This window comes from Marmota marmota, unplaced genomic scaffold (genome assembly GCF_001458135.2).
Source record: "Marmota marmota marmota unplaced genomic scaffold, marMar, whole genome shotgun sequence".
NCBI classification, from domain to species: Eukaryota; Metazoa; Chordata; class Mammalia; order Rodentia; family Sciuridae; genus Marmota; species Marmota marmota.
This window is the reverse complement of record NW_026000019.1, coordinates 16,758,223-16,774,144: the sequence shown is the minus strand read 5'-3', so window position 1 is coordinate 16,774,144 and position 15,922 is coordinate 16,758,223. Positions and strand designations below refer to the sequence as shown.

At 32.7% G+C, this 15,922-nt stretch overlaps 1 protein-coding gene across 8 annotated transcripts in view; it reads right to left on the bottom strand.

The window, feature by feature from the left end:
• Positions 1 to 15,922, bottom strand: part of Cop1 (COP1 E3 ubiquitin ligase) — a 165,054-nt gene that overhangs the window by 39,619 nt on the left and 109,513 nt on the right. For all 8 annotated transcript variants that reach the window (XM_015491783.2, XM_015491786.2, XM_015491781.2 and 5 more), the window contains 3 exons: positions 7,020 to 7,137; positions 4,104 to 4,228; positions 2,923 to 3,083 (listed from right to left, as the gene is read on the bottom strand). In XM_015491783.2, the coding sequence (XP_015347269.1) occupies positions 2,923 to 3,083; positions 4,104 to 4,228; positions 7,020 to 7,137 (404 nt within the window). The remainder of the gene's footprint in view (positions 1 to 2,922; positions 3,084 to 4,103; positions 4,229 to 7,019; positions 7,138 to 15,922) is intronic.

The following is a 15,922-nucleotide window of genomic DNA, read 5'->3' as shown; positions in this document are numbered from 1 at the left end:
GGTTATCAGAGGCTGGGAAGAAGAGAGACTGGTCAAAGGGTACAAAATTTCAGATAGGAAGAATGTTTCTGAGATCTACTACACACAATGTGACGCCTGTAGATAGTAATAACATAATGTATACTGCAAAATTGTTAACAGAATAGATCTGAAATGGTCTCACCCCAAGAAATGAACATTTTAGGTGACAGCTTCATTAACTGATGTTTATTTAATCATTTTATATGTTAAAATATCAAACTATACCCCGTAAACATGCATAATTATTTGTCAATAATAAGAAGAGACATAACTTAAAGGATGGAAAAAACCTTCCTTGTATTTTCCTTATTTTTAGCAGTTTTATCATATTATGCCAAGGTGGATCAGACACAACTGGCTTTAATCTAGCACTACATTACTTGGCTTTCAAGAATAGAGAATAGGAAATTCAGTCTGCACAGAAATCTTCAAACTGATCGGGAGGCCAAATAATCACTCACATGAACAGCCTCTTAGATTTCTCCTCCGCCCACACTAAGAGTATCCACTGTCACCAGAGACAGAGCTGCATGCAGCTGACCTCAATACAGATGTGCCTTGGTTTTCTATCAGTCTCATACTGTTCAAAGGTATTACACCAACTTACAGTTCTCCCAGTCCAGATGCAACACCAGAAAGGGTTTTAGTATTAACCTTAAGAGATATAAAGGAATTTACCCATAATATTTTGTGTTTGTCTTAATATATTTCCAAGGAAATGATGTTATGAGAAGGCAGACCCAAGATAAGATCCAAGACAAGCCCATTATATATTTCATTTTATATATATATATATATTTCATTATATATTCCCTGCAGTTGAAAGGTCTAGTGAATCTCTCTCTGCCTTGATGTCTTTTGTCAACTCTGTAAAGTTCTCAATAATAATCCCTTCCAATTTTTGCTCTCCTTTTAGATTTCCTGTTAAACATGTTAAATGTTCTTATATTTATAACATTTTATATTTATATAAAAGAAATTCCCTATTTCTTTTATAAATTTTTAAAATAATTTTTCTCTTCTCATGTTTTCTTCTCCTAACTTATATACCAGTTAATTCTTTTTTTCTACTTTACTTACATTCAACAAATCCTGAGTTCTTCTTTTTGGTAATAGTAATTTTTTCAGCTTTAGGGTTTTCATTTTTAAAATAGTTTCCAATTCCCAAATAAAACTTTCAATCCTGTCTTTCATCTTGTAAGCATGGCTACTTTCAAGCTATGTCTGGTAAATCTTATATCTAAGAGTTATGTTATGATTCTGTTTCTGTTGTATGTTGCTATGCTGGATTTTATTAATGCTTCTTGTCTTATGTCTGCTAACTTTTTATTGTGCTTTAGTTACTGTAATTGCAAAACTGGAAAAATGAAGGAAAAACCTGCTAATGTTACCTTCTTTCAGAGGGAATTTAAGTTTATATCCTGTGAACACTAGCAGGGACACCTCAATTAATTTTCAGGGACTGATATGATATGAAGGCGAATTACAATCAATATAAAAGCTTATCTTCTATTGGTTTATCTTAGACTATATTACTGTGGGGACCTAAAATGATGATAGTCACTCATAATGACAGTGCACTCCAATTTCTGTGACCCTGTAAAGCTGCCATAAGTGATTCCAGCCACCCCACCAAAATCATCAAATGCTTACAGGGGAACAGCAGTCCTAGTCTGATGATTCTTCTGATCTTATTTCTTTTTCCATTAGCTTCAAACAAGATTCTGCTTTTAAAATACAGAATCTTGTTTGAAGGTACTGTTTAACAACCAGGATGTATGCCAAGAAATGCCTTGTTAGGCCATTTATGCAAACCTCATAGACTGTGCTTCAACAAATCCAGATGGCATAGCCTTCTATACACCTAAGCTGAATGTTATAGGCTATTGCTTCTAGGTTACAAATCTGTATAGTACGTTACTGTCCTGGCTATTGTAGACAAACAGATTACAATGGTATATACTCGTTCTTCTAAACATAGAAAAGGCAGAGTAAAAACTACAGAATACAAGATTTAAAAAAATGGTACACTTTTACATGAAAACTGGCAGGATTGGAATTTGTTCTGAGAGTGGTGATTGAATGTAAAGTCCTAGAACACTACTCTATAATGCTGTAGACTTTACGAGTGGTACATGCTTAGCCTGTGTGAAGATCTGAGTTCAATGTCCAGCACAAAAACAAGAATAACAACAGAAACCCAATAACCAACTAAGCACCTAAAAAACTATTTTTAAGAAGATAATCTAATGAATGGCTATAGTATATAATAAATCATGATAGTAAATAATTATTTATTCATATAATACAGGAATAAGTGAAAACCGAAAAAAAAGAAATTTTTTTTTTACAACTTAGTATAACTTTCTTGTCAACAAATTGAATATGTTTAAATAATCTTACATAAGTGCATTTTTAGAGAGCAATTCTAGAGAATCCAGAGTGGTCTAATGTGTGTATATGTATAATATCTACTAGGCATGTAACCGTTAATCACATACACATATAGGCCACTCTGTTACCTACATCAAATGCTTTTCCTATTGTTAAAATACAACCTCAGCTGAATGCTTACTGAGTATATACTGCATGTGATCATTAAGGAAAATGTGACACCGTGGGTACTCGGAGGAATTTCCTGTCATATAGAAGAGATGCAGACAATGTGATAGAGCTTGTAATATAAATATGCATAAGATACTTTGATGCACAGAAGGGATACTAGGTCAATACGACATTGTTATATTGTGACATTTGAAACAAACCAAGCAAATACCAAGCAAAAAAGAAAATACATATATCAATTTATATTTAAAAAAAATTAAAAATCCTGTGTATACATAAAACATTACATGAGATACCAAGGTTTAAAAAAAAAAAAAAACTGATATGAAAACTTACCCCATCTGGTAGTGCCCTCCAGCACACAGCACTAACAAATTCATTTGTATCATCTTCTTTTCGGTCTTTGTCCAGAACACTTTTGACTGTATCAAACTTAAAAGTTAACAAAGTCTTAGAAAGTCCTTTATAGTACAGGTAGAGAGAGTTATTCTCACTTCCTGAAAATAAAAAATAAAAAACAATTTTTTAGAATTGGAGAACTTGGAATTAGAATATCACAGTTAAATAGTAATTACCAGCCAAAGTTTAACTCAGAGACCAATAATCTTTTATGGTCAAATTTGAAAGAATAGATCACAGAATTAATTGGAAATCAGTTGAAAAAAGCATTCTTGGACAAGAGCCATGGTTTACTAATAATCTAAAGAAATGATCAATGTTATATAATTTAACAATATTGATACTTCTAAAATTGAATTTGTCATATATATAAAACACTGATAGCATCAACAACAGAACCAGAAATTAGTTATAAGAATCTTAATTTACATTTGGACCAGATTACCATATGGAAATTGAGACAAATGTAAATAACCTATAAAATTTACTTCCCATTTCCTAATAATCACATTATTCTATTAGGAAAGTATACTTTTTTGAACAATCTATCAAGGCTGGATAACTGTGCTGGATATTTACTTTCATAGTTTATACAAGTAGAGAGAATAAAATTTATTGAATCAAGGTTAAGTCACTTAAAAGTACTGATGAAAGCTCATTAGATATATTAGAACATTTGAGTAATATAAAATTTGATTTTTCTTGTTCTGATTTAAACTTATAAAAGTTATCAACAATAAAAGACCTAGAATAATAGATCAACTTTACCCAAGCAGACCACTTACTAAAGAGAACACTAGATAGAAGAAACTGAATATCAATCTTAAGACAAATATTTGTCTCCTTAATTATTTTTAGTAATTAAGATTTTTTTGTCTTCTACAGAACAGCTATACAAGTTATGCTACACTGGAAAATAACTAAATGAAACAGTTTAAAATGTCATGCTGTATCACGTATTCAGGGTTTGTACTCAATGAGAAATGAAAGGACTAGTGCTCTTTCAGAAAAATTCATAGAACTAAGCTCAGAACTATGCTGCTGCCTTCTATAGACAACTTCTAAACTACAGTGACAGATATCTGCTAAAAAGTTCCCCGAAAGCTGGTTTCACTTACCACAAGCTATGTAATCTCCATTGGAAGCGAGGCCTACAAAGTTTTTTTCATTGATGTGACCCTTGAAGGAACGTAGACAGTATGGTTTCCCCACATTCCACAGTTTTAGCTGGCTGTCTGTTGAGCTGAGATAAACACAAAAGTTGGAAGATATTTAAGATTTCATGGCATTAAACACATCCCCTACTAATTATAGGCAATCCAGTATTATGGTTCAGAAAGCAGACTCTGGAGCCAAGATGTCTAAGTAACAATGTCCAATCTGCTATTAATTTGCTTTTAACCTTGGGCAAGTTATGAAACCTCACTGGACTCAGATTTTCATCAGTTAAATATGAATATAGTGATTACTACTTTATAGAATTAAAATAAATCTAATGAATTACTGTGAAAATTAAGTAATTTAAAATGCTTTCAATAGCACTTTTCATATGTAGGAAGTGATCAATAAATACCAATGGTGTCAACAGCACCATGTAACTACCAATCAAACAATAACAGCGCTCTACTGGAAGATGTGTTCAACTTTAGGGAGATATTTGTTGTTCTTGATTTGATTTACTTTTCAACTGTTGAATTATATAGGTATAAGGAACACAAACTACTTTCTTAGTTATCCCTACAGAAAAGGGATATGGTTAAAAGATCTACATAAAGTAGATCTTGCTTTTCTACATCAAGTAGATCAGTTTATCTTGCTGAAAGAATATGCAAATGCAGTTATTTACCAAAAAATAATTTTGTATAAAAATCAATGGTAATCATCATATAATCTTTGGATTTTAAAAAAATCATGTTTTGTTTTTCTCCGAATTTCTGTTATAAAAATTGGCTCATACTACACATATAACTTTGGAAACTGCTTTCCCTTACTTCATAGCTTGTTTTATATTTTTCTGTAATGACTGCACAATATAACATTTTATTTCTTATTCAAAGACTCATTTTCTAAAAGATTTTTCATAGATCACTTAAAGATTCACAACCTAGGTACTACTATTAGCTCCACAGAGGAGACAAGGGAAACAAGTTTAGAAGAGTTAGTATGTTTTCAAAGTGCCATGGTGAATAAACAGGATAGCCAAGAATTAAACTGATTGCAGAAGCTGAATTTCTAACTTTTAAAATATTTTTCCATTGCCTGTCATGTTTTCAACATAACATCTGTTTTTAGATATTTGTTTTAATTGTTTTGCTCAACAATGTTGCTCTGAATATCCCCTTATGTTGCTATTTTAAAATACATTTTAATGTTAACATTACTATTTCCAAATACACTTGTGGTTAAATTTGTTCTGGGTATTTCCAAGGTTCAAATTCATCCAAGGGGGAAAAAAGTCATTGTGATGTATTAAAATTAAAAAGGAAAAAAGACTGGTGAAAATATATATTAAAAAGGTCAACTAAGATTTCCAATTTATGCTTAAGTACACACATAATTCCAATTTGTACTTAAGTACACACATAATTCAAAATTAGGCAACTAATTGGTTAAACATTTACAAATTTGAAATTTTTAAAAAAGGATTAAATCTGAAGTCAAAGAAAAAAAATTTGCCATATAAACTATCATCTACATTGAAATCTGAGTAATATTTAAATTATTCATTGTCCATTATATTTTCTCTTAAAGATGGGATATTTCTGACTGACTGCCACCTAATTTAATATTTGTGAACTAATTACCCACGTTAGTTCTCATTGGAAAGCTCGTTTCCCATTCTGTTACTCAATTCAAATTACCAAGTTCTTATTTAGAGCAACAAGTGTGGAGGTAGATGTGGTAGGAAACCATATATAAGGCACTGGCATTAATAATTTCCTGAGAGAGATCAGAAACTAAACAAAAAAGAAAAAAAAAATATATCATTAAGCTTGAGATGAAAGCTTACATATAAAATGAAAAAATTAAGAAAGAGAAAAATGAAGAAACTACAGAATTACAAAATGGATAACCAAAAATGTGACTGCCTATGTTGGTGGAATATTTTAGTTAGTTCTCATATTATGAGAACAAAACTATGTTAGTTTATATATTTTGACAACTGAATTCTATTTACCTCATTGAAATCCTACTACCTTTAAACAAATGAAAAAGATAACTGAAAGTTTATATTATTATTTTCTAGCTCAGAAGCCTTTTCAAAGGATTTATTAGGTATAAGTAGTTAAACTTAGAAAAGTTCTTTTTTAAAACATATTTAAGCCAGATGCGGTGATGCAAGCCTGTAATCCCAGCAGCTCAGGAGGCTGATGCAGGAGGATCATGAGTTCAAAGTCATCCTCGGCAGAAGTGAGGCAACAAGCAACTTTGTGAGACCCTGTCTCTAAATAAAATACAACATAGGACTGGGATGTGGCTCAGTGGTCAAATGCCCCTAAATTCAATCCCCAGCAACCCCCTACCCCCCAAAAAACCCAACCCAAAACAAAACAAAAAATATAATTAAAACGCACCATGAAATCAGAGAGGTCAGTGTTAGTGTAAAAGTCAACAATTTATTTAAAACCCAAAATATGCTACTATTATACTTTAAGTAGACCTATAATAGCATATTAGTTGACTTTAATAAAATTCTTTTCATTCTATTGCATTGACTAGGTTGTTTTCTTCTTCAGGAGAATAATTGAAACCCAATTTAAAAGTTCAAATGCCACTAAACTTAGGAGTACTAGATTCAGGGTTACATTAAAAACTAGAATTTATAAATTTTATGCACAAGTAACATAAAAATGAGCAATACAGATCAGAATATATGTGTATTTTAAATGGGTAAGATATAGAAATCTACTACTTAAGAAAAAGTGCATATAACCCAATGTTATTCTTTACATACAACTATAGTTATTTTATGAATTGGCAAATGACGACAGAGCTCAGTATTAAGCTCACCCTCAGGGGAGAGTAATACTCACGCAGAGACAATTTCCTCACCACTCACAAACTTTGCATAGGAGACTGCTTTTCGGTGTCCTTTGAATACCATGATTGGCTGTTTAGTGTTACGAAGATCATAGTAGTGGACACAGTGATCTAAAACAAAACAAAATGCAATAAAGTTAGTAAATACAGAAATGGAAAACAAAGCTAATTTTAAGAGGTTTTGGTTTTTTCATCAAATATTCCACAGATAATGTGACCCCTAGCACACCCTGTCCCATAGAAACATCAATTTGAATAGCTGCTTAGGTAGGAAACTACTTTTACAAGAGTTAAGGAAACTAGGTCAGGTGAGAAATCACAGTACCTGTTTTAGTAAACTAATAAAAAATAAATAAAATGCACTGAAGAAAAGAGCTACCCAGGAACTTCTCTCCCAACTCCAAACAACATAGTATGGAGTGAAGCCTCTTACTTGGGGGTGGGGAAGGGGAGAATGAAGAAACAGGGTCCATGTCTTAGAACACAGGCCCACCATGATATAATCCAGTACTGGACACAACCCTACAGCTCCTGCCTCCAGGGCAGTGCCTGTGGGCTTTGGACCTGAATTAGCCTGGTGGCTTCCACCAATCCTTCCCCAATTTTGGACAGTACAACATGGAATAAGTCTTCAGCCTCTGCAGGTAGAACAAAGTAATCACAGACTTTGCCTTCGAATTCAGTGTTAGACAAACTAAATCCAATACTGCGTGGATCCCAATGGCTATTGTCCTGCAGACAGAGCCTCTGAACCTACCATGGTGTCAAGTGGAAACCTCTGGAGACAACTAGGTGCATCTGTGTTCAGGCTAGCATCATCTGTGGCTGGTTATAACACTTTCAGGCCATATGTGCATACCAGAGCAGCAGACAGGGCATAAATAATATAGGCCTACATCCTGCCCTAGTGCTGTGCTGATCTTGGTAGGCTATGGATTCTAGATATAACCCAGCATTATTATGTTGGTAGGCCAGGGGACTGACTACCCTATCCCAGTCCCAACCCCAGGCAACACAACATAGATGGAGTCATCATACACTTGGGTAAGATGAGGGCATACACTTGGGTAATATGAGGGAAGCAGGTGCCAACTCATTTCATAGAAGAACTGAGCAGTGATGCACACTGCCGGGCAGAACCATGTGACACCTGATCACAGATCAGTGACTGCAGGTGAACTACCCTTTTAAAGAACTCCCCCAGTTCTCAACAATACATATACTGCAGATTTAAATAATCTTGGGCTTAGGGCACTCTCTAGTGCTGAAATAGCAGCACTGCTTACAAGCTCAAAGAAAATAAGCAGCCTACATAGACTCTCTGGAAGAACAAGTAAAAGCAAAGCCATATGATAAAGGCTGGAATAAATACCTAATCCTTCACTACATAGTTGTCACTGTATACCAACAAGCATCAAGAACAAAATTCATATCAAGTATTTTTTTCCCACTGCAGCGTGATAAAACCAAACTTTGGAAACTATACAATTACACAGAAACTAAACAACTTATTCCTTAAAAAAAATGTATAAAGACAAAAAATAAATTTAAAATTTTCATAAAAATGGAAACACAGTACGCCTAAACCTACTGGATATAGGAAAGCAATGTTAAAGGTGAGTATACAGCACTCAACAAATACATCAAAAAAGCAAAAAGATCTCAACCTATAATCACACCTCGAGGAACTAAAAAAACAAGTTATTCCCAAAATTGGTGTAAGAAAGTGATTAAGTTCAAAGCAGAAACAAGTGAAATGTACATTAAAAATACAAGAGTCTTTTTGACATAAGGTAGTTTTTAAAAAGATAAACAACTGATAAACCTTTGAACAGACTCAAATAAAATCAGAGATAAAAATGAAATATTAAAACTGATACCACAGAAATACAAAGGATCATTAGAAACTATTATAAACAGTGTTTTAGTCAGTTTTTTCATCACTATGACTAAAAGCCCTGACAAGAATGATTTTTAGAGGAAAAAAAGTTTATCGGTTGACTGTGTTGTTCTGTAACCAAGATGAAGCAGAACATTATGACATAAAGGTGTGGAAAGCAGCTCAGGACATGGCAATCAGGAAGCAGAGAGAGCTCCACTCCCCAGGGACAAAACATAAACTGAAATGGTAAGCCCCTGGTGACCTACTTCTTCTAGCTACACCCTACCTGAGTAAGATTACTGCCCAGTTAATCTCTATCACTGGGTTAATGCAGTGATTAGGTTAAGGCTCTCATAACTCAATCTGTTTTACCTCTACACTTTTTTGTGTTGTCTCACATATGAGTTTTGTTTTTGCTCCCTGCCCCCATGGGGACATCTCATATCTAAATCATAATAAACTGTATGCCAAAAACTTTAATAACCTAGAAGAAACAGGCATATTCCTGGATACATGAACCTTACCAAGAGTGAATCATAAAAAAAGAAAAAAGCTGAACAGATCAATAATGAACATAACAATTAACTCAGTAATACAAAGTCTCCCAGCAAGGAAAAGCCTCAAATCAGAGGGCTTCACTGCTGAATTCTACCAAACATTAAAAAAAAAAAAAAAAAATCAACATGAAAAATTCTTCCAAATTCATTCTATGAAGCCAGAATTACTTTTGATATCAAAACCAGACAAGAACACAAAAAACACAGTTGGAGGTCAATATCCCTGATGAACACAGAACCCTAAACAAAATATCAGTGAACTAAAGTCTGACAGCATATTAAAAAGATTGCTAACATCACTCCATCGATGAAAGATGGTTCAACATATGTAAATCAATAAAGGTGATCCATCATATCATCAGAATGAAGGGCAAAAGCCATATGATCATCAATAGATGGAGAAAAAAACAGATTTGCAAAAATCCAGCATGTCTTTATGATAAAAATGCTGAATAAATAAGGTATAGAAGGAACATAATAAACCTAATAAATGCCAAATATATAAAACAAGCCCAAAGCTAACTAATCATACTGAATGGAGAAAAGCTTTCTCTCCAAAATATGACAGCACAAGATGCCTACTATTATCATTTTATTCAACATAGTACTGGAAATTCTAGTCAAAGCAATCAGGCAAAAGAAAGAAAGAAATGGTAATGAAAGTAGAAAGAAGAAAAGCAAACTGTCATTATTTGCAGAAAACATCTTTTATACAGAAAACCCAAAAGACCTTACAAAACACACACATACACACAAATAAATAAACTCAGAAAGTTGTGGGATTCAAAAACAACACAGAAAAATCTGTAGTGTTTCTATAGGCAAAGTGAGAGCTTTATCTGAAATATCTAGAACCCAATCTCATTTATAATAGCTAAAAATAAAACAGAAACAAACAAAAGACATCTTGTGTTCATAGACTGGAAGAATCAATATTGTTAAATGTCTAAAGAGATCTATAAATTCAATGAAATCTCCATCAAAATACTAATGACATTTTTCGAAGAACTAGAAAATTCAATCATAAAATTTGTATGGAACCATGGAAACCCCCATTTTTTTTTTCTTTTTAAACAAAAAGAACCAAGCAGGAAGCATTATCTTATCTGATTTCAAAACAAATGTACAGTAATCACAACAGTATGGTACTGGCATAAAAACAGGCACATGAACCAAAAGAACAGAATAGAGTCATATCTATGGGCAACCAATCTTCAACAGAGTGCTAAGAATATGTTTTGTGGACAGGGGTCATCTTTTCAATAAAAGGTGCTGGGAAAATTGGATATCCACATGCAGAAGAGTGAAACTAGATACAATCTTTCACAATTCACAACTATCAATTCAAAATGGATTAAAGATTTATTTATTGGGGGGTGACTAAGAATTGAATTCAGGGGTACTCAGCCACTGAGCCACATCCCCAGCCCTATTTGCATTTTATTTAGAGACAGAGTTTCACAGAGTTGCTTTGTGCCTCACTATTGCTGAGGCTGGCTTTGAACTCGTGATCCTCCTGCCTTAGCCTCTCCAGCTGCTGGGATTACAAGTGTGAGCATTAAGCCTGGCTGGATTAAAGATTTAAATATTAGATCATAACTACAAAACTACTAGGAGAAAAAACATCAAATGCTTCAGAACACTGAACAGGGCAAGAACTTTTTGGAGGTGATGTTAAGATTTCACCTGGTAAGCCAGGCACAAAGGGAGAAATATCACATAATTTCACTCTTCTGTAAAATCTTAAAAAAGAAAAAAAAAATGAAATAAAAGTTGAGAGGAAAAAACAGTGGTTGGAGAGACTGGAAAGAGTATGGGGAAAAGAGAAAAGGAATGGTTAGTCAATTAATATGAAATTTTAATAGGATAGTGTTTATTTCTTGAAGTGACTATGGATAATGATAAGGTACTATATTTTCAGAAAAGCTAGGAAAAAGATTTTCTTTTTTTTTTGGCAGGGGGCGGTGTCCCAGGAATTGAAACCAAGGACACTCTACCACTGAACTACATCCACAATACTTTTTATTATGAGATACATCTCTCTAAATTGCTGAGGCTGTCATCAAACTGGAGATCCTCCTACCTCAGTCTTGCAGGTCACTGGGGTTACAAAGGTGTGCATACCCGATGGAAATAAAGAATTTCAAAGTTTTCTTTCTTTTTGGCAGCAGGGATTCAACCAAGGAGCACTTAAACAGTGAGTCACATCCATGGTACTTTTTGAGACAGAGTCTCACTAAGTTGCTGAGGCTGGCAATAATCAATATTGTTAAATGTCTAAATTTATAAATTCAATGAAATCTCCATCAAAACACTAATTTTTGAAAGAACTAGAAAATTCAATCGTAAAATGTGTAGGCTCCCACTGGAGCCACTGGGATTTTAGGTGTGCGATACCACGCCTCCTGGCTAGATCTTAGGTGTTTTCACCACAAATAAATGACAAATATTTGAAGAAATATATCTATGTACCCTAATTTGAACATTATACAATGTATACATTTATGGTAATATCACCACATACCCCATATATATAACTTTTATTTATCACTAAACTAAATAAACAAAACCCATTTCTAACAGCCAGAAAACTAAGAGATATGACCATTTTCAAAAATAAGGGAGATACATATTTTCTGTTTTATTTTTGAATCTGTCAAAATATGATTACAAATAAGTGTATACATACACATGCCAGTGTTAGTCTGAAATGGAGTTACATAGATATTTCCTCTTATCTAACTTCTAAAAACAGAATATTAGGGGTTCAGAATATTTAAAAATCTGAAGTATATTGTGACATTCTAATGGTTTTATTAAAAAATATTGCTATATAATTTTATTTCCCACTTTTCTAAAATACACTGAGACATATTTTGCATATAATAAAATTTATCAACTGAATGTATACAAGTCAATGACTTTTACCTAGTAGTATAACCATGACCATTGCCATCAATCTGTTTTAGAACACTTTCTTCACACTAATACCCAGCCAAACTCTATTTCTACCCACTACCCAGCCAACCTCTATTTCTTTCCATATACATTGACTTGCTGAATATTAAAATGAAATAATATGTGGCCCCATTGTATGGCTTCTTATACACTGCATAATGTTTCTGAGGTTCATCCATGTTTTAACATGTGCCTATTTTTTTTTTTTTTTTAACTACCAAATAGTAGCCACTGTAAAGATATTATCACATTTTGTCTGGAAACTCATCCGTTGGTTGACATAGGTCTCCATGGTTTTGATTATCATGAAAAATGCTGCTATGACCAATCAGATTCAAATCTTTGTGAGGACACGTTTTTGTGTCTCTTGGGAAGACACCTTAAAAGCACAGATCTGAGTCATGTGATAATATTGTTTAACTCTTTAAGAAACTGACAGCTGTTGGTTGCTCCATTTTACATTCCCATCAGAAATACATGAAAGTTCCAGTTTGAGTTCTTTGAAATATACGCATACAAGACCTTTATCAGATGTTTTTTGCTACTGTTTTCAAACACTGTTACATGAGTTGTTATTATCTTAATGGTGTATTTTGATACCACAAGTTGTGAATTTTGATAAGGTCCAATTTATTGATTAGTTCTTTCATGGATGACACTTTTCGTGTTACATATTTTTTAATTCACGGTTTTAAAGATTTCCTCCTATTTTAAAGTGTTTTGTTGTTTTAGTTCTTACAATCCTAAGTTAATTTTTATGTAAGATATGGAGTAAGGGTCTAAGCTCATTGTTTTGCTTGTGATCCCCAATTACTGCAGCACAAATTCATTTTCCTAATGAACTGCATTGGCACTTTCATAGAAAATGTATATTAGGATTCACTTCTGGATTCTGAATTCTGAGTATATAGTCTTTCCCCATGAAGACTGTGGGTTAGGTCAAATACCAATAATACTCTCAGGAAGGGTCATTTTGACAACCAGCTTCTCTCCTGTGGTGACTGCATGTTTTATAAGGTTTTGTTGTACAGAGTTGATTAGTCTTGATAATTTTGCCAGTATTTTTTGCAATGGCTTTTCTGTTTATTATTATAATTGTATTAGGCAATCACCTTAAGTGACAGCATTCCATTGTTGATCTAGAAGTTTTTGATTTAGAAGTTCAAATACAGAGTAACAATTTGGTACATGCCAAAGTGAAAGTGAGAAAATTAAGTGGGCACAATGGCACATGCCTGTAGTCCCAGCTATTTGGGAGGCTGGGGCAGGAGGATTGGTTGAATTCAGGAGTTTGAGGCCAGCCTAGGTAACACAGTGAAATCCTGGCTCCAAGAAAAAATAATAATAAAAAAGGAAAAATGTATCCTACTTCATTCTTTAATTGTTGTGCTAACATTAAATTTATCATTTACAAGGATTAAACCTTGTTTTTGTAGTAATATTCCCAGGTGAAAAATATTCAAATAAGTCTTTAATTTCTCAAGTTGTTTAATAAGTGGAAGATAATTTGTATTATGAAAATAATAAGTATACATTATTTTCAGTTTAATAAAAAGAGGACATAAAATATAAAAAATACAGTACATAGGTAAAGACTAAATTTTGTAATTGCACTACACTAAGTTTTACAGTAGCTGGAATGAGAAAATTAGCATGGAAAGTGAATATCAAATGGTAGTTATTAATACAGGTCTGATAACCTCAAAAGCAAAAAAAAAAAAAAAAAAATTATAATTAAGTACCCCAAACCAGTTTGCTATGTAAAGTGGCAACTTATTTTCAACACAGTATGTATTAGTCCATCCTACTACTATTATTCCATTAGTTATTTTGAATTTTCTTGATTTTATATATTGATTATATTTAATTATAATATGAATTAAAAGTTGTATAGGAGCTAGAAACACGTGTAGATGGTGCGCGATTTTTACATTTATACATGTACTTTATTAAAGTTGTGATAAAACAGTTTAGGTCCATAGGGGAATTCTTGATAATTTTTTTCCTTTTATAAAAAGAGGTCTCTATATTTCTGAAATATTGCCATACTTTTAAAAACATGATTAATAATTTCAGGATTAGGGTATGGTCTTAACTCCTATTTCTTCCCCACTTAACCTTTTAATTTGAAAAACCAAACCTGCTAAGAAGTTTAAAAAATAAAAATAATAAGTAATCTTCACTTCAGACTCACTAACCATTAATGTTTCATTATTGTACAATCCCCACTCTACATACATACATGTCCCCTCTCCAACTATCTGTAAGTTTTAAATATCAGGATATTTTACTTTCTTTTTTTACCATCTACCCTTTAAATATGAGAACTTCTATGTATCCACAATAACATCATGTCATATGCAAGAAAATGTAGACATAATATAATTTAACACACACTATATATTCAAATATCTCTCAGTTGTTTTTCTTTTTTAAAGTCCTAATTACTATTCACTTATTTGGTTTCTACTCTGAAGTCACAATTCCTTATATTTGTCATGTATCCTCAGTGTTTTATATAGAAAATTTCACAATATTGCTATTTGTGTTGTTTTGCAGAATATTTTTCCACACATATTAATCCTGTCTTATTATGATGTTGAAGCTAAATGTTTTGGACAAGAATACTTTCAAGGTAATGGTCCTTTCTACATGAGCAAGTACATGTTTGTTCTACTGGTGATACTAAATTTGATTCCTTACTTATATTCCCCCTTGGCCTTGTCAGTGTAAAGAGAATTCGTCCTTTTAATTTTATAACCAAACTATGCTAATCCCGCAAACAACCAAGTAACAAAATTCCATGAATATCCCTTGCAGGCCAACAAGGTATCAAAACTCTATCCCTTCGGAAAATCACTGCTAAAATGACAAGCCAATGTAAATAATATCACCATTTATAATATAAATGTAATTTATAATAAAAGTGTAAATGTAAACATTCTTCAGAGGAGTTAGAATAAGTTAAAATACTTTTAAAAGACTAGTTTTACCTCTAAGGAATTGCTATATACAGCGAAAGAAAAGCTTTCACCATTCTTAATATTCCTCTTTAAACAAACTTTTCTAATTCAAATAAATTTTAATATCTGTCAGTTTCAGTTGATAAAAAAATAAATAATTTGGTGGCAATGATTCAGAACCTATACTTCATAGATGATTCAGAACTGTGCTTTTTCTCTAATACGGTAGCAACTAGTAATATGTGATTAAATTATTATTATTATTTAAAAATATTTTTTAGTTGTCAATGGACCTTTATTTTATTTGTTTATATGTGGTGCTAAGAATCAAACCCAATGCCTCACACATGCTAGGCAAGAGCTCTACCACTGAGCCATAACCCCAGCTCCATGATTAAATTATTTAAAACTAAATAAAACCAAAAATTCAGTCTCTCAGTCATGGCAACTACATCAAGTGTCCTCAGCCACATGTAGCTGGAACTATCACATCAGACAATATAAATATAAAATATGTCCATTAGTGCAGTAAGTTC